This window comes from Topomyia yanbarensis, chromosome 3 (assembly GCF_030247195.1).
Source record: "Topomyia yanbarensis strain Yona2022 chromosome 3, ASM3024719v1, whole genome shotgun sequence".
Classification (NCBI taxonomy): Eukaryota; Metazoa; Arthropoda; class Insecta; order Diptera; family Culicidae; genus Topomyia; species Topomyia yanbarensis.
The window spans coordinates 331050035-331075933 of record NC_080672.1 but is presented as its reverse complement, the minus strand read 5'-3'; the positions used below and the strand labels follow the sequence as shown (position 1 = coordinate 331075933).

The 25899-nt window shown below is 40.7% G+C and overlaps 2 protein-coding genes across 2 annotated transcripts in view; one reads left to right on the top strand and one right to left on the bottom strand.

Moving 5' to 3' along the window:
- LOC131692558 (palmitoleoyl-protein carboxylesterase NOTUM) overlaps positions 1–14398 on the top strand; it is a 46262-nt gene extending 31864 nt beyond the window's left edge. The window contains exons 2-5 of the mRNA XM_058979673.1: positions 10973–11498; positions 11563–11859; positions 11931–12137; positions 12249–14398. Of these exons, the coding sequence (XP_058835656.1) occupies positions 10973–11498; positions 11563–11859; positions 11931–12137; positions 12249–13291 (2073 nt within the window). The 3' untranslated portion in view covers positions 13292–14398. The remainder of the gene's footprint in view (positions 1–10972; positions 11499–11562; positions 11860–11930; positions 12138–12248) is intronic.
- Positions 14399–21045: 6647 nt separating this feature from the next.
- Positions 21046–22249, bottom strand: LOC131693006 (uncharacterized). Its single transcript, XM_058980444.1, has 3 exons — positions 21709–22249; positions 21320–21649; positions 21046–21232 (listed from the first exon to the last, which is right to left on the bottom strand). Exons 1-3 carry the CDS (start codon positions 21814–21816, stop codon positions 21092–21094), a joined length of 579 nt encoding a protein of 192 aa, XP_058836427.1. The 5' UTR covers positions 21817–22249; the 3' UTR covers positions 21046–21091.
- Positions 22250–25899: the final 3650 nt, after the last annotated feature.

Sequence of the window (25899 nt, the reverse complement as noted above, 5' to 3'; positions counted from 1 at the left end):
CTGCAATGAACTCTGAGCCTAATTTGATCCGTAAAATGACCCGACCTTCTTCTTCTGACATTCCTCTTGCATCCCGTCATTCTCTCCATCTATTATGTTGCGTAAATCCTCTGCGTACTACCATTTAGCCCCCAACTCCACCCGAATATTTTCCAGTAGTAAGTTACTTTTAGCTTCCAGCTTTGTCGCGATCTGCTTGGATAGTCCCCGGACCTTACTCTCACTGATAGTTCAAAGGCGGCGGAATTTCTTCCGAAACCGATGCCCGTTTTCTTCAGCCATTTAGCTCCTAGTTTTATTGAGATCCACTCGGATATTTCCTGGTGGTGAAACTATCGTACACCGACTGAGAGTTTCCCGGCGGTACAGATGTCCGTTTCGTGAACCATTTAGCTCCCAGTTACTTTTCCGCTGTTGGTTACTAACTATATCCAGTTTCATCACATCCGAATCGCTGTACTGCTCACGTTCAATATACTTAGAATAACTTGTATATTCTCTAGTTTTGAAAATAAAGCACAAATCTTGTGACACAAATTTGTTTAAGATCGTGTTGAAATCATAACTTCGACATATATTTATTAGTTGAATTTTACTGGCATAGGGGTACAAGCAGCACTTGCAACATGTTCTAGAAAAACAACAAAAGTTATATGTTGCATTACAATGACAACAGTATTGCAAAAAACATGACTGTTGCATGTGTGAAACACAGCTGCTGCACGTTATATCTTAGTTATTTATTTGTGGTGCTTATGTTTTCTGAAACAATCAACTTTGACACATATTATTGATGTTTTTTGCAACGTGTTTGTGACTCTACTGCACAACTAAAACAATTTTGTTGCAAGCATCATCGCGTAAACTGGAGATGACATTATTATTCAACTTGTCAGCAAATTTGATTCCGGATATACTTATAAAACTTTTACTCAACTTCAGTTTGTAACATAGTAGAAATAAAAACAACCGCCATATTTATTGATAGAATGAATTCTTTCTCGATAAAAGTTGCTGACGAACAGTTAATATGCATAGATTTTTTGATCGGAACCCAAAATTTTCATTATTAATATGCTTCAAATTTTTGATTACTCTCGAAAAAAGCATATTTGAGCACAGTTCTTTGCGTACGATAAATAATTCACAAAATAAGTACAAAATTTATTGAGTTTATATCAACGTTGTTTTAAGACCCTTTAAAAATATCAAAGTATTTTCAAAAATTACTCGATTCAATTTTGTTGGTTAAACATTTTCACCCACATTAATGATATTGTCATATTTGAATGTGAACATAATATTTATACTTTGTTTGCATAACAATTTAATGAAACACATTAAGTTTCATTTCATTTCGACAAAGTTGTTTTCAAAGCAATCGCTAGCATTATTGCAACAATCTTTGTTGTTATTATGATTCTTGGTACATCATTCGGAACAAATGAACATGTTGCCTATAAGCTCCGCCTCTTGCGCTTTTTTAATTGCATAATAGTTGAATAACGCTTGCTGCAGTAATATTTTCACAAATTAATGTGTGGCATTGGTGTTGTAGAAACAGCTTATCAACATACCGTGTTGCTTGGGCGGTGGCTAATAAGACCTTGGGGGTAATTCAAATCCTCTCGATTTCTCAGAAAATAGTATGGCTTTCTGACTGTCGTACATATTTGCGGAAGCGCCATTCTAAAACGTTAATTTTGACAACTGAATCTTCTTCAAATTTTTAGAAAAGAGATGCAACGTGTTTAAAATAACAAACTGTGATTGAAGTGAAAATAAATAAAAACAACTAAAAGTGAAAAAATAACAGGTAAGCTGCCGTTATACGCTTAATTGTCCCATGTTCTATAGGATTCCCTATATACATGGGACAAGTATGCGTAGAAAGGCAGTAAGTGTTTTGGAAAACTTGAGGCTCCTTTTTTATGGAAAGATTTTTGTTGGGGTGGAAACACAAATATTTTCAACCTATTCCTAGTCCTAGTCCTAGTCCTAGTCCTAGTCCTAGTCCTAGTCCTAGTCTTAGTCCTAGACCTAGCCCTAGCCCTAGCCCTAGTCCTAGCCCTAGTACTAGTCCTAGTCCTAGTCCATAGTCCATAGTCCATAGTCCATAGTCCATAGTCCATAGTCCATAGTCCATAGTCCATAGCCCATAGTCCATAGTCCATAGTCCATAGTCCATAGTCCATAGTCCATAGTCCATAGTCCATAGTCCATAGTCCATAGTCCATAGTCCATAGTCCATAGTCCATAGTCCATAGTCCATAGTCCATAGTCCATAGTCCATAGTCCATAGTCCATAGTCCATAGTCCATAGTCCATAGTCCATAGTCCATAGTCCATAGTCCATAGTCCATAGTCCATAGTCCATAGTCCATAGTCCATAGTCCATAGTCCATAGTCCATAGTCCATAGTCCATAGTCCATAGTCCATAGTCCATAGTCCATAGTCCATAGTCCATAGTCCATAGTCCATAGTCCATAGTCCATAGTCCATAGTCCATAGTCCATAGTCCATAGTCCATAGTCCATAGTCCATAGTCCATAGTCCATAGTCCATAGTCCATAGTCCATAGTCCATAGTCCATAGTCCATAGTCCATAGTCCATAGTCCATAGTCCATAGTCCATAGTCCATAGTCCATAGTCCATAGTCCATAGTCCATAGTCCATAGTCCATAGTCCATAGTCCATAGTCCATAGTCCATAGTCCATAGTCCATAGTCCATAGTCCATAGTCCATAGTCCATAGTCCATAGTCCATAGTCCATAGTCCATAGTCCATAGTCCATAGTCCATAGTCCATAGTCCATAGTCCATAGTCCATAGTCCATAGTCCATAGTCCATAGTCCATAGTCCATAGTCCATAGTCCATAGTCCATAGTCCATAGTCCATAGTCCATAGTCCATAGTCCATAGTCCATAGTCCATAGTCCATAGTCCATAGTCCATAGTCCATAGTCCATAGTCCATAGTCCATAGTCCATAGTCCATAGTCCATAGTCCATAGTCCATAGTCCATAGTCCATAGTCCATAGTCCATAGTCCATAGTCCATAGTTCATAGTCCATAGTCCATAGTCCATAGTCCATAGTCCATAGTCCATAGTCCATAGTCCATAGTCCATAGTCCATAGTCCATAGTCCATAGTCCATAGTCCATAGTCCATAGTCCATAGTCCATAGTCCATAGTCCATAGTCCATAGTCCATAGTCCATAGTCCATAGTCCATAGTCCATAGTCCATAGTCCATAGTCCATAGTCCATAGTCCATAGTCCATAGTCCATAGTCCATAGTCCATAGTCCATAGTCCATAGTCCATAGTCCATAGTCCATAGTCCATAGTCCATAGTCCATAGTCCATAGTCCATAGTCCATAGTCCATAGTCCATAGTCCATAGTCCATAGTCCATAGTCCATAGTCCATAGTCCATAGTCCATAGTCCATAGTCCATAGTCCATAGTCCATAGTCCATAGTCCATAGTCCATAGTCCATAGTCCATAGTCCATAGTCCATAGTCCATAGTCCATAGTCCATAGTCCATAGTCCATAGTCCATAGTCCATAGTCCATAGTCCATAGTCCATAGTCCATAGTCCATAGTCCATAGTCCATAGTCCATAGTCCATAGTCCATAGTCCATAGTCCATAGTCCATAGTCCATAGTCCATAGTCCATAGTCCATAGTCCATAGTCCATAGTCCATAGTCCATAGTCCATAGTCCATAGTCCATAGTCCATAGTCCATAGTCCATAGTCCATAGTCCATAGTCCATAGTCCATAGTCCATAGTCCATAGTCCATAGTCCATAGTCCATAGTCCATAGTCCATAGTCCATAGTCCATAGTCCATAGTCCATAGTCCATAGTCCATAGTCCATAGTCCATAGTCCATAGTCCATAGTCCATAGTCCATAGTCCATAGTCCATAGTCCATAGTCCATAGTCCATAGTCCATAGTCCATAGTCCATAGTCCATAGTCCATAGTCCATAGTCCATAGTCCATAGTCCATAGTCCATAGTCCATAGTCCATAGTCCATAGTCCATAGTCCATAGTCCATAGTCCATAGTCCATAGTCCATAGTCCATAGTCCATAATCCATAGTCCATAGTCCATAGTCCATAGTCCTTGTCCTAGTCCTAGCCTTAGTCCTAGTCCTATATATTCTAGATTTACTTGTTACACCATCACCAGCAGTGACTTATGGAGTTATCCTTCAAAGTTTTAGTAATAGTCTTTTAAATGATATTTTGGTCGTAGATTCTACGATTATTCAAGTTAATTTGACAGCAAAAAGAAAATGAGTAGATCCCCAAACTGCATTATAACCGAAAAGTCATGTTCTTACCCAACACAAAATTTTCCTATTCCATCCTTCCCAGATGAAAAACTTTCTCTGACCTGAGTAAGCAGAAAATGTCACCGGAGGCCGTTTTTGTTTACACCTATCAAGCTCTCATTGCGGAAAGGTTTCATATCGAGCAGCAGCAGCTCAACTCCGGTAGCCGGTGTCCGTATCGAAAAGCGTCATATAACCATAATAAAGTTTGCACCCGGTATTGAGCCGAATGAAGCGTGAAAGCAGACGACGGCAAAGTAAGAAGAATTAAAGGCGGCATATCGTCATTACCGGCTGGGTGGTTGGCTAAAGCTATCGATGCGGTAAAAGTGTTGTGAGAGTACGAGCGCGAGCGCGGTACGTTATGGTTTGCAAGAACAAGAAATCCTCAAAGCCCATTAAGGTGGTGCCTGGCCGAGAGACGGTGACGGCGGTGACGACGACGACGACTACGATGACGACGAAGTTCGAACCGATCTGTGGTCCACGTTCAACCACAGCTCTGTAAGTTGCAGCCTGTGATGACCAGTAGCAATCTTTTTTAAGCCGCTCAAAAGCTGCCAGGGGAAAACAGCAAGTGAGAGTGAGAGAGAGGTACGGGGCAACATAAAAAACCAACACAAAGTGCCGCCTTCTGGTGGCTATCGATGCGCTACTGTTGGTGCTGTTTGGGGCTTCTTTGCATCATTCGATGACCGTCGACTCGTCGTACTTTAGTCATCATCCGCTGTATTAGAAGTTTTGCTTTACACAGGGGTTTCGGTTTTCTGTACTAGTGAGGGGAAGGGATTCGTTTTGTGATTATGTTATTATGACAGAAATATCTGTTTAAAGGTGTGAACAATATTTGAAGCAAGTTTCGGTATTTCGAGTTTTCTAATGCAACGTTTCAAGAATATTTGCTTTTTACATGCTAAACTCAAAAATTCTTAAATAGTATTTTGGTTTCTAAAAGGCAAAATTCAACTAAAAGCATAATTGTCAGACGCAGGCTTTTTTAGATCCGTAAAATAAATTTATATTTCATATGTCACAGTTTCTGAAACTTCATTTTCATAATCTTTTCTGATTCTGATGACAAAACTAACTTTCACCGACACTAAAAATGAGGCTTTTCTGTTGAACGTACTCATAAATCAGAAATATTAACCTTTCTACAGTCGATCAATTTTCTAAGGATGAAGGCAAGGCAATAACATCTCATTTCATGAAACTAAACTGTGTTATTTCGTTGTACCATTGTGCGCCTTTCTTGCTATTATGGCAGCTGGCTAAATATGGCTAAAACGTAACTGAACCGTCATAGGTTCAACTAAGACAGCTTGGAAAAAGGCCATCTTGGAAAACGAAAAAAACAGTTTTTTCTCACATCTTTCGAAAATTTTCCATGAAGACCAATCAGTAATACTCTACCAATGCCCCGAATACATTGATTCAATTTCATGAAGATTTTCCCAACGATGTGAGAAAAAACTGATTTTTTCGTTTTCCAAGGTGGCCGCTTATTGAGGCGTTCTCAGTTGAACCTTAACCCATTCATGCCCATGTTGTTTGTGGACAACAACGTTTTTAAACAGCGATAACTTTTGGTTGAGGCAAGATTTGCTCACAAAAATAAGTAATGCTAATAAATGTGACTATTGGCTTTCATTTGAGTATTAACAGTTACAAGGACCAGCTCTAGAACTGAAGTTATTGCAATTAGTCTGATTGAATTCCGATGGAGCAATGCTGCCAGGGACAGTTTACGTTGACGACGGAAAATGAATTTTTCATATAACTTCGTTATGATGCAATATTTGTGAAAACTAAACCAATAAAACTTACCAATTTAGACTATTTTTCCAAGCCATTGGACTATTGTGAATATTCTAGGAGAATTGTAGTGAGCATTGGAAGGTATAAATTTCGCAGTTTCTAGCACTGGAAGAGAAGCACCTACCTTTATGACAAAAGTTTTTTCGAGTTTCTTCACCCCACCGTTTTCAAGAAAAAATAGTTTTGAAACCCTACATGCACTAGAAAGTTGGGCATGAAAGGGTTAATGATGGGAAAAATCTGTTTATTGAGGCACTTCCTTTAAAATGCTTCCGAATTCATGTTCTTGTCCGTTACAAAAAGATGGTTTTCTAGCCGCAGGAATAAATCTCTTGCCAAATAATATTTTTTGTGAACTTATTCACGAAAACTAATTCGAATCTTCTGTTCCTAGAAGATTACCCTGTGTAGGAGCCTTGCAGAATTTAAACCCAGGGATTTGCTTGAAATTCCTCACATTACGTTACGAACTACTCCAAAATAATTAGACCGAGCGGAACTGTTTACAAACAACAAAATGCTTCAAAAACATTCATTTTCGACCACTGGGAGCACTGCTATCACCAAATTGAAGTTACCCATTTCTAGGTATTGGCAGACCATCTCGATGACACCATCGATAAATTTTACAAATATAATATATTGCATATATTGAATGCACCAAAGATCAATTGTCCTAGGTGGCTTCCTTGAGTGAAATCTATAGACATTTCATCCAAAATTGAGCCAACCCTATATCGTGAAGTATCGGATTTCAACCAACTGGCTAACGACTGGGAAAGACAGCATGTTGTCGCATATCAACAGACTGACCTTCAATGTCAACATCTACTCGGACTAGTTTTCCTCTTAAGTCTTCTTTTGGTGTTTTCCTGAACATACCGACTCGAACAGGGAAGCTGAGATGGCCTCGAGGGGTAAGCTGGAATTTTCATAATCTCTTAATTTGTCCACTTAAACGAAGATGGCATCCGCCCGAAAGAGCCCTTGTGAGCCAATTGAAAAATGCATGCCACAATTCGGAGAAGTAGAATCCGAAACTTCTTCCCGGGTATTTCTTTTGATGAAGATGCTGGTCGAAAAACCTATTCCCGCCTACTTCACTATAGAACTCAAACCTCACGGAACTACTATTAAATAAACTACGTTATGTATTAATGAATCCATTATCCTTATCCACGGCACAGTCCGTACAATTTGTTGCCCATAATTGCTGTAAAAATACACGATGGACGTATTCCCGTTATTTCGCAGAAAAGAATTAACAATAGCAATTTGACTTCCATAGTGATATTGCGTTGTTTGAGGATGACGAGTTGCTTGACCAAGAATTAGGAATTATGAAGTAGGGCGGGTATACTATAAACTCACCATTACTGTTTTAGAAGTCCGCTGATGTACTCTACTTTTTCATACATACAATGCGGAAAAAATACAAGATGTATTAATACTTATCTATTCTGATTGGTGTTCGTTGATACTATCATTATACTTTTTTGAGGATTTGCATGTCATTTACAAGGTCTTTTCCGAACGAAGCAAAATAACCAAACTTAACTGAAATACAGTTGAACGTGTAATGTTTTTATTCTGTAAATTTGGTATCTATAGCTATAAACATGAAGTGAACCGGAAAATTCAGCCGAGAATTCTCAAAAAATCCGAGGACAACCAAACAATACCAAATCTTAAACCAATCCCATCGAAACTAGGGATGAAACAGTTAGGAGGGATTAAAAAGAGAAGTGTGCAAATCTTTTGACAGATCATCCTTCAGCGCAATCGACAAGTGATCTTTCTCCAACCTTACTTGCACTCGATAAGCATTGAGACTCGAAGATTCTATGCAATGACCCGAAACATTGTCCGAGAGAGCACTTTTGTGATTGTGCTTTTTCTTTGATTTTTATCAAACATTTTATCAAATTTTAGGTAAAGAGCGAGTAAGGGCGCTATAACCCTGGCTCATTAGCCAGGGCAGGGTTAAATACTTCTGTCCCATCCCAGGAACCTAGAACCAAAGGAGTGACATTAACCCTCTTAGCAAAGTCACTCCCAACGATTTATCAAACCCCCATCAGATTGAAACGGTTGTGTACGGTTGTCCACGTTTCTTCCTTATTCAAGGTTCAAAATAATCCGTTGATTAAATTATTCATTGAATGAATAAATTTTGAATCATCTTTATTTTGTGCACTGCACAGTAGGCCTGGCCGCTTTAATGCTTGTGTCATATTCAATATGTGCCACAAACGTTAATAATGACAAGAAAAATTGTGGACGAACGTCTGCAATTTTCTAGGATCTCTACATGTATTGGCTGTGTATGTGTAGACTAGACTAGACATTTTATCAATTTTTAGGTAATTGGAAGGAGGGGGCTTCTTGCAACTGTCAGTATTCACCACTAAAGCTATGGGTGAAGTGACTCAATTGTGATTCACCTAAAATCCAAAAGGGAGTGCAATTGATATACACAGATTAACGGTTTGATCAAAAAGAGTGAACATTTACATTTTAGCAAAGTCCACACAATTAAATCCAATTTTTACTACCCCTTATTCAAGATTAAATTATTACACAGTAGAACCGCAAGGGATTCTACATCTAGACATTTAAATGATCATAGATGATGTGCTTGTGATCAGATAACGACGGTTCGAGCTCGTTGGGTACGAGCCAGTTTGCCAACTCATGCGTAATACCATCAGAGCAGAGAGTTACATATAACACCTCTTCACACCAGATGTGGGGTTTTGTGGTACCTGTGGTCATCATTCCATCCGATTACTAGCGGAAATCCATTTCTGCCCATAGACGTATATACTGTTTATGTTTTCAACAGTCATATTGACAATTATCGCGAGGTGTAAGTTGTCAAAAGCACTATTCGCAAGTATACATGCACTAGGCATTTCACGTGGATCTGTCATGCCATTTTTATTGAAAACTACGACTACGGGGCTAAGTAGCTTTCCTACATAGAAGTTTCCTTTATGGAATTACGGTTCTTGAACCAAAGATGTGGAAACTGTTCCTTCCTGCACAAGGCGGGATAGATTCATAGTTGCTGTACGTTTATGCTGACGATTAGTTTGTGCTACCTTAACCATGGTTTATCAGAGCACTAGACATTTCATCTCCAGCACTTATTGTACACCAACTAGAAGGTACCAAACACGTTGGCTTATAATCGCCCTTAGTGATCCCAGAATTGGGTATTAGGTACATGACCATCATTTGAATTCCACGATTTGCGAAGAAACGAAGGTCCGCTGTGTCAGAGACTCGCCTGACACAGCAAGGGTAAAATCCATGATACTCCCTATACGACTCATATATTCTAGTCCCGCCAGCCATTCAGTCCTCGATACGGAAAAACACTTTTACTTAAGGACTCCTGATTTCAGTCGCCTCTTACTACAGTGGATCAATTCTTGGTTGAGATACTTGAACCTCTACGTTCGTTTTCTCCCGAGAAAGATAATAGGCTGTTATCAACCTCCTAATGGGACCACCGCCAGGTGGAATATGTTCGGAAGATGGATATGGAGCTTAGGCTTACGGAAGTCGTCTATACTCAGTCCTACCTCCTGCGCCATCCAGTACTGATATCGTTTAACACGTTATCCTAAGTCGAAAGATTAGTTGTGCTGAACAACTCGAAATTTTATAGGTCGTGTATATGGAAATTTGATAGGCCGTGTATATTGAAAACGATTAAATAGAGGTACGCCTACACGAGCCGGCACCGCGTATTTGCCTCAAGTTTATTCAAAATATATGTCGTAATATGTACAATTTGAATCTGGTAGTCGGAAATATTTCTTTCCGAGTATTCCTATAGTTTTGTATGTTTTGGGAAGATGCGGGTCGAAAGATCTTCCTTCTTACTTGCCCCAAAAATTCATAACACATGGAACTAAAATTAATTAAAATTAACCATAGAAAACGTTGCGCGGAAGATGCAAAGGTGAATCACAACCGGTTACCCAAACCAATCCAAAATACAGTGTTCAATACAAACGTCTGCCATACTTGCGATTGCCGTTCGACTGATAATGACGACTGCAGCATCCAGCACCTCCCAATCAACAATCAGCCTCATTAGCGAGGGAGCTAATTCTAACGATGACAGATTGGCGCTCTGGATCCTAGGTGCAAGAGGCAGGAAGATCGCGGTATCAAGACAGCTTTAACGATAATGATATTGAAATGGACGACGAGAGAGAAGTGAATGATCCCCTTTATGCAGCAGACTGACAAACAAATGTTTAGCCGCCAAGAAAGAAGGTCTTCACGCACAATAACAAATTGTGTGTACGAGATGCGGCGGATACTCAATAATATTTGTTTTGATTTTTGCACATGGTAAACACACAGAAGTCACGGGATTTTGTTAAGCTACCGCAATGAGCCATGTCAAATAAACGATTTGAAAAAAATCATTTATAAAACTTGTATCTACGCCTGGTTTCTGTTCTAGCTGATATTACTAGAATTTAATTCTGCTAGATCGTTTTCCGTTTGATCCTTATTATTAAGCATGTTCAGGGTTCGTCGTTTCAACACAGTGGCAGTCTTTGCCGGGTAGAAAGTTTTGAAAATAAATTGTTGATAGGACAGAGATCCTATCAACAATGCATTTATAAAACTTTCTACCAATACCTCGTAGTTTATGAATTTATTTTCATCCCCATTTCCCCACCTAAATCGCAAGACTTCTGTTCCGACAGCACCCGATCGCAAATAATTCAATTAAAATTTATTCAAGCCTCTTTTCTTCTCTTTTCCCTCTCCTCAGGCAACCATCGTGGCGTGTCTGATTGTGGGACACTTCGTTGTGCCGTGTCACTGCCGGGCAACGGTAGCTGGAATCAATGCAAATCAAGCCAGCAGCGAAGGTGTCAGCCGTCAGCGGATGGCGAATATATCCATCGAAAGTAATTCGATCCAGCGGTTGGTCGGTGAAAAGGATGCCGCGCATGGAGTGTCATCATCCGGTGCATCGTTGACTGGTGATGCGGCCGCTAATTATGATAATGCTGCCAGCAATGCAGCTGGTGGCGCTGGTTCTGGTGCTGGTAATAATCAACAACCACCGAGGATGGTACAGAAGGAGCTGAAGCGGGTGTTTTTGTCCAACAGGACAGTGACCTGTAACGATGGAAGCCAGGCGGGGTTCTATCTGAGAAAGTCTCCGGGATCTCGGCGATGGGTTGTGTTTTTCGAGGGTGGATGGCATTGCTACGATCATAAATCGTGCCGAGCTAGGTGGTTGAAATTGCGGCACCTGATGACGTCGGCGCAGTGGCCCGAGACGAGAGATGGTGAGGATTTGGGAACTTGTTTTCAATAATGGACTAAATTAGTAACAGATTCGTTTATTCACAGTTGGTGGACTTCTGTCGCCGTTGCCTTCGGAGAACCCCTACTGGTACAACGCAAATCACGTGTTTGTGCCGTACTGCAGTAGTGACTCCTGGAGCGGAACTAAGGTCAAACCGGACATGCGGGACGGATTGCGTTTCATGGGCTCATTGATTGTCCGGCAAGTGATTGCAGATTTGATACCGCTTGGTCTGGGACATTCACAAGGTGCCGATCTGCTGATGGCAGGATCGTCAGCAGGTGGACTCGGTGTAATGCTTAATCTGGATAAGGTGCGAAGTTTCCTGCAAAATGAGAAAGGTAAGGATATTTAATCTTTTTTTTTTAGGAAAATTTTAGATTTTAATTAAATATTTGTTATTGCTTGGCAGGATTAACAGTGAACGTGAGAGGTGTGAGTGACTCTGGCTGGTTCTTGGATAGAGAACCGTACACTCCCGGAGCGGTTGCTGCCTCAGAAGCCGTTCGCCAGGGCTGGAGGATGTGGGATGGAGCACTGCCGCAGGCTTGCGTCGCTGAACATCCTAAAGAACCTTGGCGCTGCTACTTTGGTCATCGGCTGTACAATACGCTTAAATGTAAGTTTGTTCAGATATTGTAAAAGTATGATCTATTTATAACTCAGCTAGATTTGTCAAATTAAATTTCGCATTACCAGCGGCAATCATTAACCATCACCCTCTTTGCAGCACCCTTGTTCGTCTTTCAATGGCTGTTTGATGAGGCCCAGATGCGAGCGGATCATGTCGGAGCACCCGTAACTCCCCAGCAGTGGGATTACATCCACGACATGGGTGGAGCTTTGCGGGAATCACTAAATAATGTATCGGCAGTGTTTGCGCCATCCTGCATTGGTCACTCGGTGCTGACGAAACGGGACTGGCTGAGCATCAGGATCGACGACATTAGTCTGGCGGATGCCATGCGCTGCTGGGAACAGTCGGACGTGCGAGAGAAACAGGTGCAGAGGCGACAATCGAACCGGAACCCGAATCCACAGAAGCTGCGGAGGAAGCATAATGGTGGCAGACGGAAGAAGCAACCGAACGAATTGACCGGCAATGGTTCCATGGGGCATCAGAATGGCGAACTTGAAAAACCCAAGCTGACCAAAGAAGAGCGCGAACGGCGACGTCAGGAGCGGCGGGAGCGTCAGAACCAACGACGCTTAAACCGATTGAACAAGAACAAAGCGCGCGAAGGAGAACGGAATCATACCCGTCATCAGCAAAAATATGAAGAATCCCAATCAACAAATGTTCCTAGACTAGAACGGTCACCAAATAGTACCGGAAACGGTAGTAATAATCTTAGCAGTAGTCTTAATCCAAACAAACAAACACAACAACAGCAGAACGGACGCCATCGATTGCGGAATCAGAACAAGAAACGATTGAACCACAAAAATCGAAACCGAAAAAATATGAACAACAACCGGAAACAGCGTCAGCAGCAAAATCGCAACGCTGCTTCGACCTTCGGGCTGGACATCGCTGAACCAAAGAAGTGCTCTCTGAGGCTGCTGGAGCGGTGCAGTTGGCCCCAGTGTAACCACTCCTGTCCGACGTTGACGAATCCGTTGACTGGCGAAGAGATGAAGTTTCTCGAGTTGCTGGCATCGTTCGGGCTAGACATGGACGCGGTAGCAACGGCACTCGGTGTCGATATGCAAACGCTTAACAACATGGATCATGCGGAACTGGTGAACCTTTTGACGCAGCAAGTCACGTAGCATCAGAACTAGGCGCGCGATGGTTGGAAGTTTGTGTAAATAGTTGAACAAATCTATAGATAGGCGATAATTTATTTGCTTGTTAGCTTTAGTTGGTGCAGAGAAAAATTTGATTGAGTTCAGATGTGTTTGATATTTGAGCAAGATGTGTTTCTAAGTTCTAAATTTTATGGCCAGTCCGACTTGCGAGTCTGGCTGGCCAATCTCTTGTAACGATTCGGTCCACGTTTACTTTAGAAATGCAGCTCACTTTTGTTGAGATTAACTGTCCATAGCAAGTGTACATATTATGCCTTAAGCAGGGTAGAAGAGCGACAAAACAAACTAAACCAGACTGAATCATATGTTTAAATTATTTATTTTTTTAATGCTAATGCACGTGTAAAGAAAATTTAAAATATAAAATATACCTATAAAATTTTATTGATCCCTAGAGTAGCGACAATTGTCCCAGTACTTAGCGCATTAAGAGATGATGTTTTGTAACATATTACTTATTAGTCTAGGAAGGAGTAGCAGCCAAACTAAACTCAGTTGTATTTATTTTGCTCTAAAGAAAGAAACAAAAAAAAAACCAGCCTGTAAATACTAGCCGATAAGCCACTCGAAATTACTACCTCACCGATTACTATAGCATAGCAGCACACTATTGCAACCATCAATTACATAGTACAGCACTCGAATAGCAAATGGGCTCCCGAGCCGTGAAATAGAAACTGAGTTCGAAACAAAGTGAACAGACTGCAACGAATCATATTTTGTACCTGCAATTAGTCATAGTTATAAAAGTACTAGCAATGATTATTATTTTGGCCTTCAGCGCTCACTCCTACCGCTCCGCAGTCGCACCGGTGAAAGGTGGGATTTATTTTGTTTACTGTAGCAGTCCGGCTCCCTTTCAGAATCGGTTGCACCACGTAAGGAGAAAGCACACAAAATTTGTTTCATTGTCTCTGTTTACGAGAAAAAAATGCATGTTATTGTACTTGTACATAGTAATTTATATGACAATGAATGACAAAACTGTATTCAGCGTAAAATGTTGAACATAAATCAAAAGCCAAGTGAAGATACGATAGCTAAGAATAAAAACGTATTGACTAATAATTTTTGGAAGATGTGTTTTTATTTTGTTGCAGCTACATGTGATGTTCCAAATGTTGTCCCCACTACTTGGGTTCTTGTTTGCCCGTCTGACCCAATTTTTCAGGGCGGCCTAGATGTTTCTACCCTATTTCAGATTTTTGTGAACAAGCAAACAAAACTTTACCGTTGCTTTGTCCACCACACTCCACTGCTGGTCAGATTGTAGATTCGCTGCAGCTGGCGGAAAGGCGAAGGTTTTTTTTCGACCGGCCGTGAGCTCCTGCTGCTACCGTTGGCTGCTATCGCAGCGGTCCTTTTCGATTAGCTAGGGAGGTGAGCACTTCCCTGGCAAGAGGACGACCAACCGCGCGGGGTTCACTCACTGCCCATGAATGGCACAGGTAGATACCGCAGCTAAGTACCTCAGGTGTGGATCAGTCGTCCTACCTGCTCGCCCTCCTTTGCGATTAACTGTGGAGAAGAGCTATGCACGTCCGGCTGGTCCTCCACAGTGAAGGTGGCGTGGTATCACTGGTACCTTTGTAGTTAGGCGGGGGAAGCGAGTGGCTCCTCTGCTATTAGTTGCCTTTTCCTGGCGACCCAATGCCACTGCCTCACGCATCCCATCCACGGACCGGCCCTTTCGATGGAAAACAAATGAAATAGTTATATATCTTTGTGCTTTCTAGTGACGCTAATTAAGGTACGTCGCGGTTGCCGTAATTACCGCAACCGCGCGGTATTTACCGCACTCGAACTGCAAAATCTGCGGCGCGATGAAACACTTTTTCCCGAGATGCGGTGCGAATTCCGTGCGAAATTCTGAGCGAAATTCCGCGCGAAGCTCCGAGCTAAATTCTGTACGAAATTCCGTGTGAAATTCCGTGCAAAATTCCTTGCAAAACTCCGTGCAAAATTCCGGAAGAAATCCTATGCGAAATTCCGTGCGAAATTCCGCATTAAATTCCGTGCAACATTCCATGCGAAATCCCGTGTGAAAGGCTGGGCGACATTCTGTGCGGTATTCCGTGCGAAATTCTACACGAAATTACGCGCGAAATCCTGCGCAAAATTTCAGGCGAAATTCTATGCAAAATTTTGTGCGAAATTCTGTGCGAAGATCCGTGCGAAATCCAGCGCGAAATTCCGCCCAAAATTGCGTGCGAAATTCTGTGCGAAATTCCGTGCGGAATGCCGCGCGAAATTCTTTTCATTGATTACGGAAGGCTATCCGAGTGCTTAAAAACGTCAAGGAAGTTGGAAAGGGCGGAATCCCAGGTGAACCTTTAAAAGTCGGGAGTGACCGGCTGTGCGAAGCAATCCACTGCGTGATCGGGATGATCTGCGTGGAAGAAGCAATGCATTCGAGCGAAATTCTTTTCACTGATTACGGAAGGCTATCCGAGAGCTTAAAAACGTCAAGGACGTTTTAAAAGGCGGAATCCCAGGTGAACTTATAAAAGTCGGGAGTGACCGGCTATGCGACGCAATCCACTGCGTGATCGGGATGATCTGCGTGGAAGAAGCAATGCATTCGGATTGTTTGGGTTTGGGTATCTATATGAGAAATGCAAAAAGTTGCGAAATCAGGACTCCCAAAACAGACTGGCAATTTTTGTATGGCAGTCGAAGAGCTAGCCCTACGAAGACAATCTGGGCGGCAACTTCAGATTGTCTAATTTACCGAGCCCTTCGGCTCCCTTGTGCCATTCAGCACCACGACTCGGCTCTTTTGTTCCATTCAGCACCGCAACTCCCTTCTCGTACCAGTCAGCACCACTTAATCGTTGAGCTCCCGACTTGTTCGCGAACTACTCGGTCTAGTCCCCGACGATGGACCTACCCTACTCCGACGTAGAACTCCCCAGCGAGAGAAGTTCTCCCGAAACCGAACCAACCAACCGGGTGTAGCGGTCAGTTCGGCGATTCCAGGAGCAGCAGGGCGTCCGGTCGCTGGTGTCCCGACGACCCGCGACTGGTAGTGCCTCGTTGCAGTCTGCTCAGTCTAGTCCCCGGCGGCGAATCTAGCTCATGCCGACGGAGAGTTCCCCAGCGAAGGAAGTTCTCCGGATACCGATTCTTCTTTGGTTTTAGACCCACAACATCTTGAGCCCTGTTCGGTGCCCTTTGGCACCGCAACTCCTTTGAGCCCTTTGGTTCCCTTCCGTTCTATTGCGCTCCACTTCCCCGTTGAGCCATTCAGTTCCCGCCCTTACTTATTCGCGAGATACTCGGTATAGTCTCCAACAATGGATCTAGCCTACTGCGACGGAGAATTCCATGGCGAGAGAGGTTCTCTCAGAAGCCGAGCTGTAGATTTCTCCCCATACCGATGTTCGTTTCCGTGAGCCATTTAGCCTCCCGCTTCGTCCCGATCTACAGGATCTGGTCCCCGGCGGTGGACCTAGCTTACTGAACGGGCTCGCCAGTAGGCTCTGAGGTCTGTACAGCGATACCGAGTGGAGCGTAGCTTCCGGTTCACTGGCGCCCCAACGACCCATTGCTAGCTATTCGACGCGGTCTAGTTGTTTCAATCCCCGGCGGTGGATCTGGCCTACTCACGAGCTACCCGGTAAAGTGTCAAGGTCGGCGATTCTGGTGAAGCCTGACCTCCGGTTCGCATTCGCTGAACCGCTTTGCAGTTGCTGACCAACAACACAACACGATTTTTACTTTCCTGGGCAGCCGCAGTGTTAAGACCCCATCGTACATCCCGTTCCAAAGAGTTGGACCGAGAATAGAGCCCTGAGGAACGTCCGCTGTGACTCGCAATGACTTCTGTCCATCGCTCATCTCGTACAGCAGCTCTGGAAGTAACTCTTTAGGGTCTGTCATAGATAGTTTGGAATACTCATTCTGTGCAGCGATGGCTTCCCAACTGGCGCTGTTAAATGCATTCTTCACATCTATCGTGACCACAGCGCAGTATCGATCTCCTCGTCTCTACCAGAATTGCACGAAATCTTGACTATCACTTTTTCATCAAAAAAAATCATCGTCTTTTTCAGTTGAGAGAACTTGAGCAACCAAACTTGAGCATAGTGAGTGCCAACAACAGCGACGAGAGGGAGTGAGAAAAAAATTGACTACACGCAGCGCAGACAGCAGAGTCAAGTGAGAACCAGGGATGGAATGCACCTCAGAGCAAACAAAGAGAAGAATAGAAACGCTCTTTGCACTTTTCATGCGAACCACCGCGCTTCTCTTTCACAATAAACCTCTTCACTCCTATGTGTGTTGCTCCCATATGTGCATTCTACTCCATGACTGCACACCTAAAAGAGAAGAAATAAAGAGGCTTTTTAGTGTGCATCTTGGTCCCACGCGCACGGAAACAGGAAGGCAAACAAAAAGCATTTTAAAAACGTTCTTCCGATTAAACTTTATCTGAATTGTAGTTTGATTCGCCTCTCTCCCTGTTTGCCAGTGAGGGTGAGCTCTTCAAGGTGACTCTTTGCGCGAAATTCTGCAGCTCTTGGTGCACAGCAAAGGTCTTAGTATAAAGGTACGCAAAGAGTGTGCAGAGTTTGAAGTCAAACAAAATCTACCTATCGAGCTAAATCAGAATCCAGCTTTGCTGCAGAGGTATCAGAGATGGATCCCAATTGTGCTCGATAGGTAGACTTTTTTTGACTTCACTCTTTGCGCAACTGTTCTCTATAAACTGTGGTGCACAAATCTTTCTCTTTTTCGTTTTCGAGTTTCGAACATTTTTCCGCAAAGGCGCTCACGTAGTATGACTGACAGTATATCCCAGTCAAAAAGGGTAATTTGCTGGCTAACGGGGTGCTATTTACCAACTCGCATGCGCTACTTGCCCTTCAATTTGGCGGTAAATTGGGGGCGATCCCAATTGCAACATTTGGGCGAATTGCCGCCCTACCCGCCCCTAAGTCACCGCCAAATCGCGCACGGAGCGCATCCCTATTTACCTTATATGAAAATTATAAATAATATTTATTTTCGGATTCGGATTATCTACTCACAAAAACTTAACAGTGTACTAGGTAATCACTACTAAACAATTTATTTTATTTATTTTTATTTATTTATTTATAAAACTAACTTTTATTTATTTATTTATAAAACTAGAAAGAAAGAAGAATGGTGAAATTGGTAGTGCACACCAAAACTTACCACAATCTGACGTTCGTTAAGACTTAGGTCAGGGATCTTGTTCTACTATACTTACACACGATTCCACAATTTCCCATATTCGTTGGCTGCACAGTTTATAGAGACCAGTTGCGCAAAGAGTGAAGTAAAAAAAGTCAACCTATCGAGCACATTAGGAATCCATCTCTGATACCTCTGCAGCAAAGCTGGATTCTAATTTAGCTCGATAGGTACACACCAGAAAATAATTTAAACGACATGTAAATTAATACGAATGTAAAAATACAACGATTGAATCAAAAATTTGATTGAAAATTGCGTTAAAATCAATTGGAGCATCAAACCTAAGAGAAGAGACGACAACAGGGTTCTTGCTCTTCTTAATTTTATTTACTAGGCCCTGTTGTAATTCCAAAGGCAACAAGCATCCACCGTTGCCAGATTCCATTTGCATGCTTTTCACAATTGCTGAAAATGATTGTACCTCAAATATCGACCCTCAGTCAAGAGTTCACAATACTAGCTGCATTTAAAAATTGAATTTTAAGTTTATTTGTGTTTCTCTTAACAATACACGTAGTTGTATCGTCATTCAGGGTATTTATTCAATTTGCATGAAATGTTCATGTGTATGAAAAGTAGCCAAAATAAATTCAGCAGCACTGTTTTTTATCCCGTTTGAAAATATTATGAACGCACTTGACTGGCAAAACGACCAATCAGAAGCTGTTTCAATATTGAGGTTAGGACTGGATCAAATTGGCTACGCGATTGTCTTCTTTTCTCTTAGCATCAAACAGCATGCAATTTTACACTTTCATTCGTGTAATATTACATGTCATTCATTTTACAACAGTATTCGAGTAAAAATACATTGAAGTGCATTGGTTTTTCGTTTAAAGAAACTGTAATTTTCAATCCACGTGTGAAATTATAATAAAATTCGTTGAAGAAAGCACGACAAGTCGTGTGTATTTGTGGTGGAACTTAATTTTACATTTATATTCATGCTCCAAATATGTGCATGAAAATAAACTTAAAATTACAAAATATTTTTTTCTGTGTACACTTTTTTGACTTCGAACTCTGCACACTCTTTGCATACCTTTATACTAAGACCTTTGGTTGGCTACACGCTCGTAAAAAGTTACTCAAAAATGAGTTTAATCCCACCCATTTCCAGATAAAGTGGAACAACCCTTAAATTGAGTAATTCCGGAGTTACTCAAATTTGAGTAAGCCAGCATGAACCAAAAACTGAGTAATTATTACTCGGTTTTTGAGTACAATATTATCTACACTAAACCCAAAAGTGCTTCACTAGTACTCAGATTTTGAGTTCAACATTGCTCAAATTTTGAGTTCAGTACAAATTTAACAAAACCAAAAATTAAGTAATTATTACGCAGACTTTGAGTTGAACATTACTCAAATTTTGGGTTCAGTAGAACTTCAACAAAACCAAAAATTGATCGATTTTTACTCATATTATGAGCAGAAGCTTACCCAATTTTTGAGTAGACAACAAAGCCAGTTGTAATTCCTCAGTTTTTGGGTAGAATATTACTCAATTTATGAGTGCAATATTTCATTAAAACCCAGTAAAGTTCAGCCGGAAATGAGCCGGAATTCCAGCTGTTTCCAGTCAGTATTCCGGCTCCAGTGACACAACCGATTCTAGTTAGAATAGGTTGTGTCACTGGAGCCGGAATACTGACTGGAGCCAGCCGGAATTCCGGCTCATTTCTGACTGAACTTTACTGAGAAACATCCGGATTATGACTTGCAATTCTGAATGGTTTCTGTAAGAAGAAATGCAACAACCGATTCCTATTTAAATTGGTTCATGATCGATTGTTGCATTTGAACTGGAACTAAACCGGTTTACATCCAGTGAAGAAATTGGCCGTCAAAATTTTGTTTTGGATACAACACAATGCAGTCTTTCTTTTCTTATGGAATATTTTTACAATAATAATTAAAGAAACTTCTGTTTATTAAATTTTATGGTTTTTAGTAAGTATTGTATAAAAAAGTTGTCCTTTTATTTGTTGTCAATACGTGCGCGGGAAACTTCAATAAAAGTTTGGACGAGTCTATTCACAGTTGTCCTCTGACTGTGCGGAATTATATTATATATGGCACATGCCAGAGAGTCCCAAAACATTCTAAAATTAGGTGGCACCTCCACTCCGAGAACTGCGTAGCATTTGAATAAAATTTCCACTGCATGAATAGAATTGTTAGTCTCGAATATAACTTTTTTCTCACAAATGACGGCATAATTTCCTCTTTTCATCGGGCTTGCTACGCACACCATGTGTAGTTTGGAATCAGTTGCGGGGGATGCCACGTATGTATCTAAGCACTCCTAATGATGATATAAAATCATTACATCTAACCTTATGTATATTATATTGCATTTACCCCAATCCAACGAATTAAAATTGAAGCCGAATGTTCTTCGCCTACAGTTGGACAGCCTACCAGCGTTCTTTTTTGTCCGCGAATTGGCATATGAGAAATTATTCTCAAACATCCTCGAATGTGATCTGTGAATAGTTTTACAAATTTAAAATTTTATGACAGACCTTTGGGCTAAATTAAAAAAAAATATATCTCACCATCTTCTACTCTAGAGAATCTGGACGGTGAATAAGATAGACACTGAGAGAAGACATCCTCGATTTTGAGACCTTCTGTTCTGTTAGGATACAATCTCTCAAACATTTGACGAATCTAGAAAAAGTGATATGATATAAATATTCATATGTTCCGTGAATACCATAAAGTGAAATAGTAAATAATAAAAAATAAACATGTTACCACCAATCCTTCATATGAACACAGGTGTGGAAACATATCCAAGATATCATTAACGGGTTTCTTTTCTTTTAATAACAGTTTGAGGACTGGAAAGCATCGGTCCATTTCATCACAAATATGTTCTGCTACTGATGCCGATGCAAGCATTACTCGGAGCAATTGAGCCCGCTCTACAAGTTCAGTTGAAACGGACTCTTCTACAGGCATAGTTCCTCGATTATATTTATGTTTTCCTGCAGGTAGCTGTTTGATGACATTCCGGATGCGATGAAATATCATGCCAGTATGAGCACCCTTTTCCTTGCCTCCGTTGCGCCAAAAGAAAAATGACTAGCATGAAAATAATTATAATTATATTAGAGAAATTAAATAAGCATAGAATAACAAACCTCATCAGGAGCAGTTGGTGTGACTCGCGTATTACTAAGTTGTGGAAATAATTTTACGATTTGAACAGCTGCCGCATGCTGTTGATCAACAGAAGGATACCTGCGCATTTAGAGATCATTGGTTCGTTACTCCGAAAAAGACCAAAAAGATTCCGTGAAAGATTAAGTTCTAAATTTCTTAAAAAAAATCTAAATGGTAAAAGTATGAACGGTATTTGATTCGTAATTCTTTGCATGCTGGGACACATCTATTATTTTCTGAAGAAAATCGGTCAGTTTATTACTGTTTTAAAAGTCTGTAAATGTCTGGACCAGGCATACGCAGAACTTTTTTTTAATCACCGATATCATACTTTTTGATCTGCCTCTCGTTTCTTCTGCTGCAAATTTTGTGCATTGGACGTATTCGGTCTATCCACTCATTGAATATTTACTAGAAGTATATGCTAGAAAATGCATGAAAATTCTCGACAAACATATGATTACGGCCTAAAAGCCAACTGTCAAAATCCACTTTGAATGGAAATTCCGGACAAACCGTTACACGCCAATCACAGATGTTGGTAGTAAACGAAAGAGAAAAGTTTTCTCTTTCATAAACTGTTGTGAGCTGTGTTCGACTAGTAACGGTTTGTCTGGAATTTCCATTCAAAGTGGATTTTGACGGTTGGCTTTTAGGCCGTAATCATATGTTCGTCGAGAATTACAGCAAAAGAGACGGGAATGAAAGTATGCTAATTCTGCATATTTTTGTTTCTCAGTGCAGCAAATCTGTCCACAGTCTGTAAATCTGGCATCGCTGTTGCTCGATTCAACGACATTGCGGCTTAGTTAGACCCTTTGGTCGATTTACGATTGAACTGTATATGTAAACAAATAAACACGCTCGCTATAAACAGAAATTGTATACCTTTAAATTCTGTTGGTTTAAATGTTTAAGTTATTATAATTCGTCGTCGTCGGTCGTCTTTATAATTTTGTGCCGGAACATGACGAATTACGCTTTCTAAGTACCACCGTCAAAGACGCATGTACGTTCTTATGCCGAAGTTTATAAATCGAACCAGATTGAAGATGTGTAAAGAATGGTCAATATTGAAATCAGGATGCGAAGAACTGATAACTATGTGGTTTCCTCTAGCAGTTTGTACTGTGTTTCATACATTTCTTTATATTTATAATCAGAAGTGAAGTTGTTTGGCCGTGCTTCATTACTATGCATACTTCATAGTTTCATAGGCTCAATGAAGTAATAATGCATGATACTGATTGACTACGATGTTTTTTGAAATAGAAGCTTCACAACGAAAGGCATTGCTTTTCTCTGCTCATAGACAGTGTTAGATCACCTGCATATTTGCTCGAAGGACTACTAAGGGCCGATTTCTTCATTCTCGCCTAACGTCTTAACCAGGTTTAAACGTACTGGTGAACCCGGTTTAAAATTTAAGCGAGGATAAAGAAATTGGCCGTAAGCCCTATAAATATGTATAGGCATTGCGCATTTCGCCGCAAGGTTGCTCTAGCGGAGAGACTCGTGCGGTTCAATGTAAACAATTCATTCTATCACACTTTAAGGAGTGTTCATAGTTTGATGCACTAGTAGAGTAACAAATAAAACTTTCTACTTGCCTTTGACCGTCCATTATTTGAGTCTCCATTTGCTTGCATGCGACTCGTGTAAGATGATTTAAACCGTCCTTATCTGGTACGATCCCTTGATCCAAAATTGGATACAAAATTTTCATTCGGAATTTTGCGTCATCTTCGAATGTCGAACGGTTAATCTGAAAACGTTAAATATGTATAGTACGACAAGCTCTTACAGTAATTATAGTAGAAAGTTTACCAAATTTTGAACATTAGTGGAAGTCTCATCAATTTTATCTTTGGTCGGATTAGCTTCAGAACTATAGTTTTTTATTATGTTAAGAATTGTTAGACGGGATCCTTTTTCGATTATCCCCATTTCAACTAGGTCGGCATCGTTGAGCAGAACTAGGTTCTGATCGTTTATTTTTTGGGCTGAAAAGAGCGAATAAGTATATATAAAGGTTTAAAGTGACATCTCAAGTTGTTTGCACTACCTTCTTGATTGTTGTTTATTTTATTATAAATTTATTTCCAAGTTTATTTCCCTACTAACTATCTACATATTTCAAACTTATATAGTAGTTTTCTTCTGAATCTCCGTATATACTCCATAAGTTGTATGTTTTTTTCGTTTGCAAGTTCTTGTGTGATATGCGAATAACTTGACTGTCAGTTTTGAGTTTGTAACTGTTGTATTGTAAACAATATTCGCATTCGAGATGCTGTATTAGGCAAACAATTTGATTATCCGATTGCAATATATCTATTATCAAACCATAGGACATTTCGTTGCATACTTGGTATTTCGCTATCAGTCCCGGCCGAAAGCTTGTGTTATTTATTTTCATATGGTTTATATATTTGATTGAATCTGGTAGATCCCGGATCAGGAGTAAATTACTTAGAGATTTTTTGTGTATGTGCTTTGACGAAACGATATCTACCGTACCAATTTCGTATGAATGGTCAAGAATAGTGGTTATCTGTGCTAGATTCAGGCGCTTAGCAAAGCTGTTTGTTAAATTGATGAAATTGTTGCATGTCTTCGCTTGGGATTTCGACTCCTTGAATTTCGCTTCGAAGCGTAAGCAACTATGATTAACAACTGGCCCATCCTGACGAATTATGTAGGGATAATGAGAGATGTGATGGAATTTATTGGTAGGGTTGATGGCAGGGAAGCAGGATTTGAACAACTTGTAAAAACATTCGATTTCGTTTTCCAGATCGTTAATCTGATTCAATGTTAGCTTATTGGAGAAACTATAATAAGTTATTTTCATGAGAGCTCTAAGCAATGATGATAAATTTGAATTAAATCCGAGAATCTGGTTGAACATAAAAGGGAATGCTCGAAGGAGAAGCCAACATTGCGAAGCTGACTGAGGAATAGCATGTCCACGTGCTTTTAACTTCTCGCAAGTAAAATTAGCGGTAGGTTTATCAGCCGATTCAGTTATACCGTATTCGTAATGCTGTATAATTTGGTTGACTTGACTAATCGTTATCACTTTATGGATATTTACAGCTTCGTTCAAAACACATTTGATTACGACCATGACGACGCCTTCCAAAAGATCATGCATTGGATCAAACGTGTTATTTTCCGCTATGTTGAAATATTTAACTTCATTCAGTGCTGATTTTCGAATGATTCCGCATTGTGAAGGTGTTTTAGTTCCGCTTTGAAGAGCATTTAAATCACCTTGTATGCTTTCTTCAGTGCGATGAGGGAAGGTATCACCAATGTTTCCACAATGAAGTGCAGTACGCGTCGCATAGCACATTCTACAGAATAGACTTGATTGGGGCCCCATTAACTCGAAAATTTCATGAATTGCCAGCGTGCCCCCCAAAACATGCACTAGAACTGCCCTCATCGTAAACTTTTCACTCCCATATTGTACTACAACACCATCATCTGATTCAAGCTCACGCAAATCTTGAATCAGCGGTTTCATAACGTTATTGTAGCCATATTTTTTTACATCTCTTGAGCGAACTGTAAGCGTTAGATATATCCTGTTGGAGGATGAATTAATTGCGGGGTGGAGATTCTCAATTTTAACACTGAAATTGGTAAGTTTTTTTTTTTATTTGCGTGATCCCAAAGGGTTCAGATATTCGACATCGTCCAGATGAAGCGAGAGTCGTAATGCATCGGGAAACCGTGTCAGGAATGGGTGTGTTTTGAAACGTTGACCATCTTTGAAACCGCACAAGATATCGTCATTCACTGCTTCTTCTGCTATCATCTTGCGAGCTCCGGGATTCTTCATAACCAGTGCTAAAATGCTGGTTAGTGGAATATAGTGAGCAACGTCTTTCACTATTTGTACACTTTTTCTTTTGCCTAGTTTGGTAATCGCGGGGACAGTTTTAGTGATTCTAGTTCTTCCCAAGACTTCTTCCCTAGGGTTTGGCACAGCACAACCCGCAACTCCAGACAAATATGCTAGGTTGTCTTTTGGAGAAGCTACGTCTGCAAAAATTCCATCCAAAGATGCGTCGTTTATAAATTTCAAAGCGTCGGTATCGTTTAATGGGATCGACTTCGATTTCAAAAATTCTCTGAATAGATTCAACATGTAACACTCG

Coding starts and splice junctions, on each gene's coding strand:
- LOC131693006 (XM_058980444.1), bottom strand. CDS start 21,816: ATGCGCAGGTATCCTTCTGTTGATCAACAGCATGCGGCAGCTGTTCAA. Junction 21,650..21,708: donor CACCAACTGCTCCTGATGAG/GTTTGTTATTCT, acceptor TTTTCATGCTAG/TCATTTTTCTTTTGGCGCAA. Junction 21,233..21,319: donor GTTCATATGAAGGATTGGTG/GTAACATGTTTA, acceptor CACTTTTTCTAG/ATTCGTCAAATGTTTGAGAG.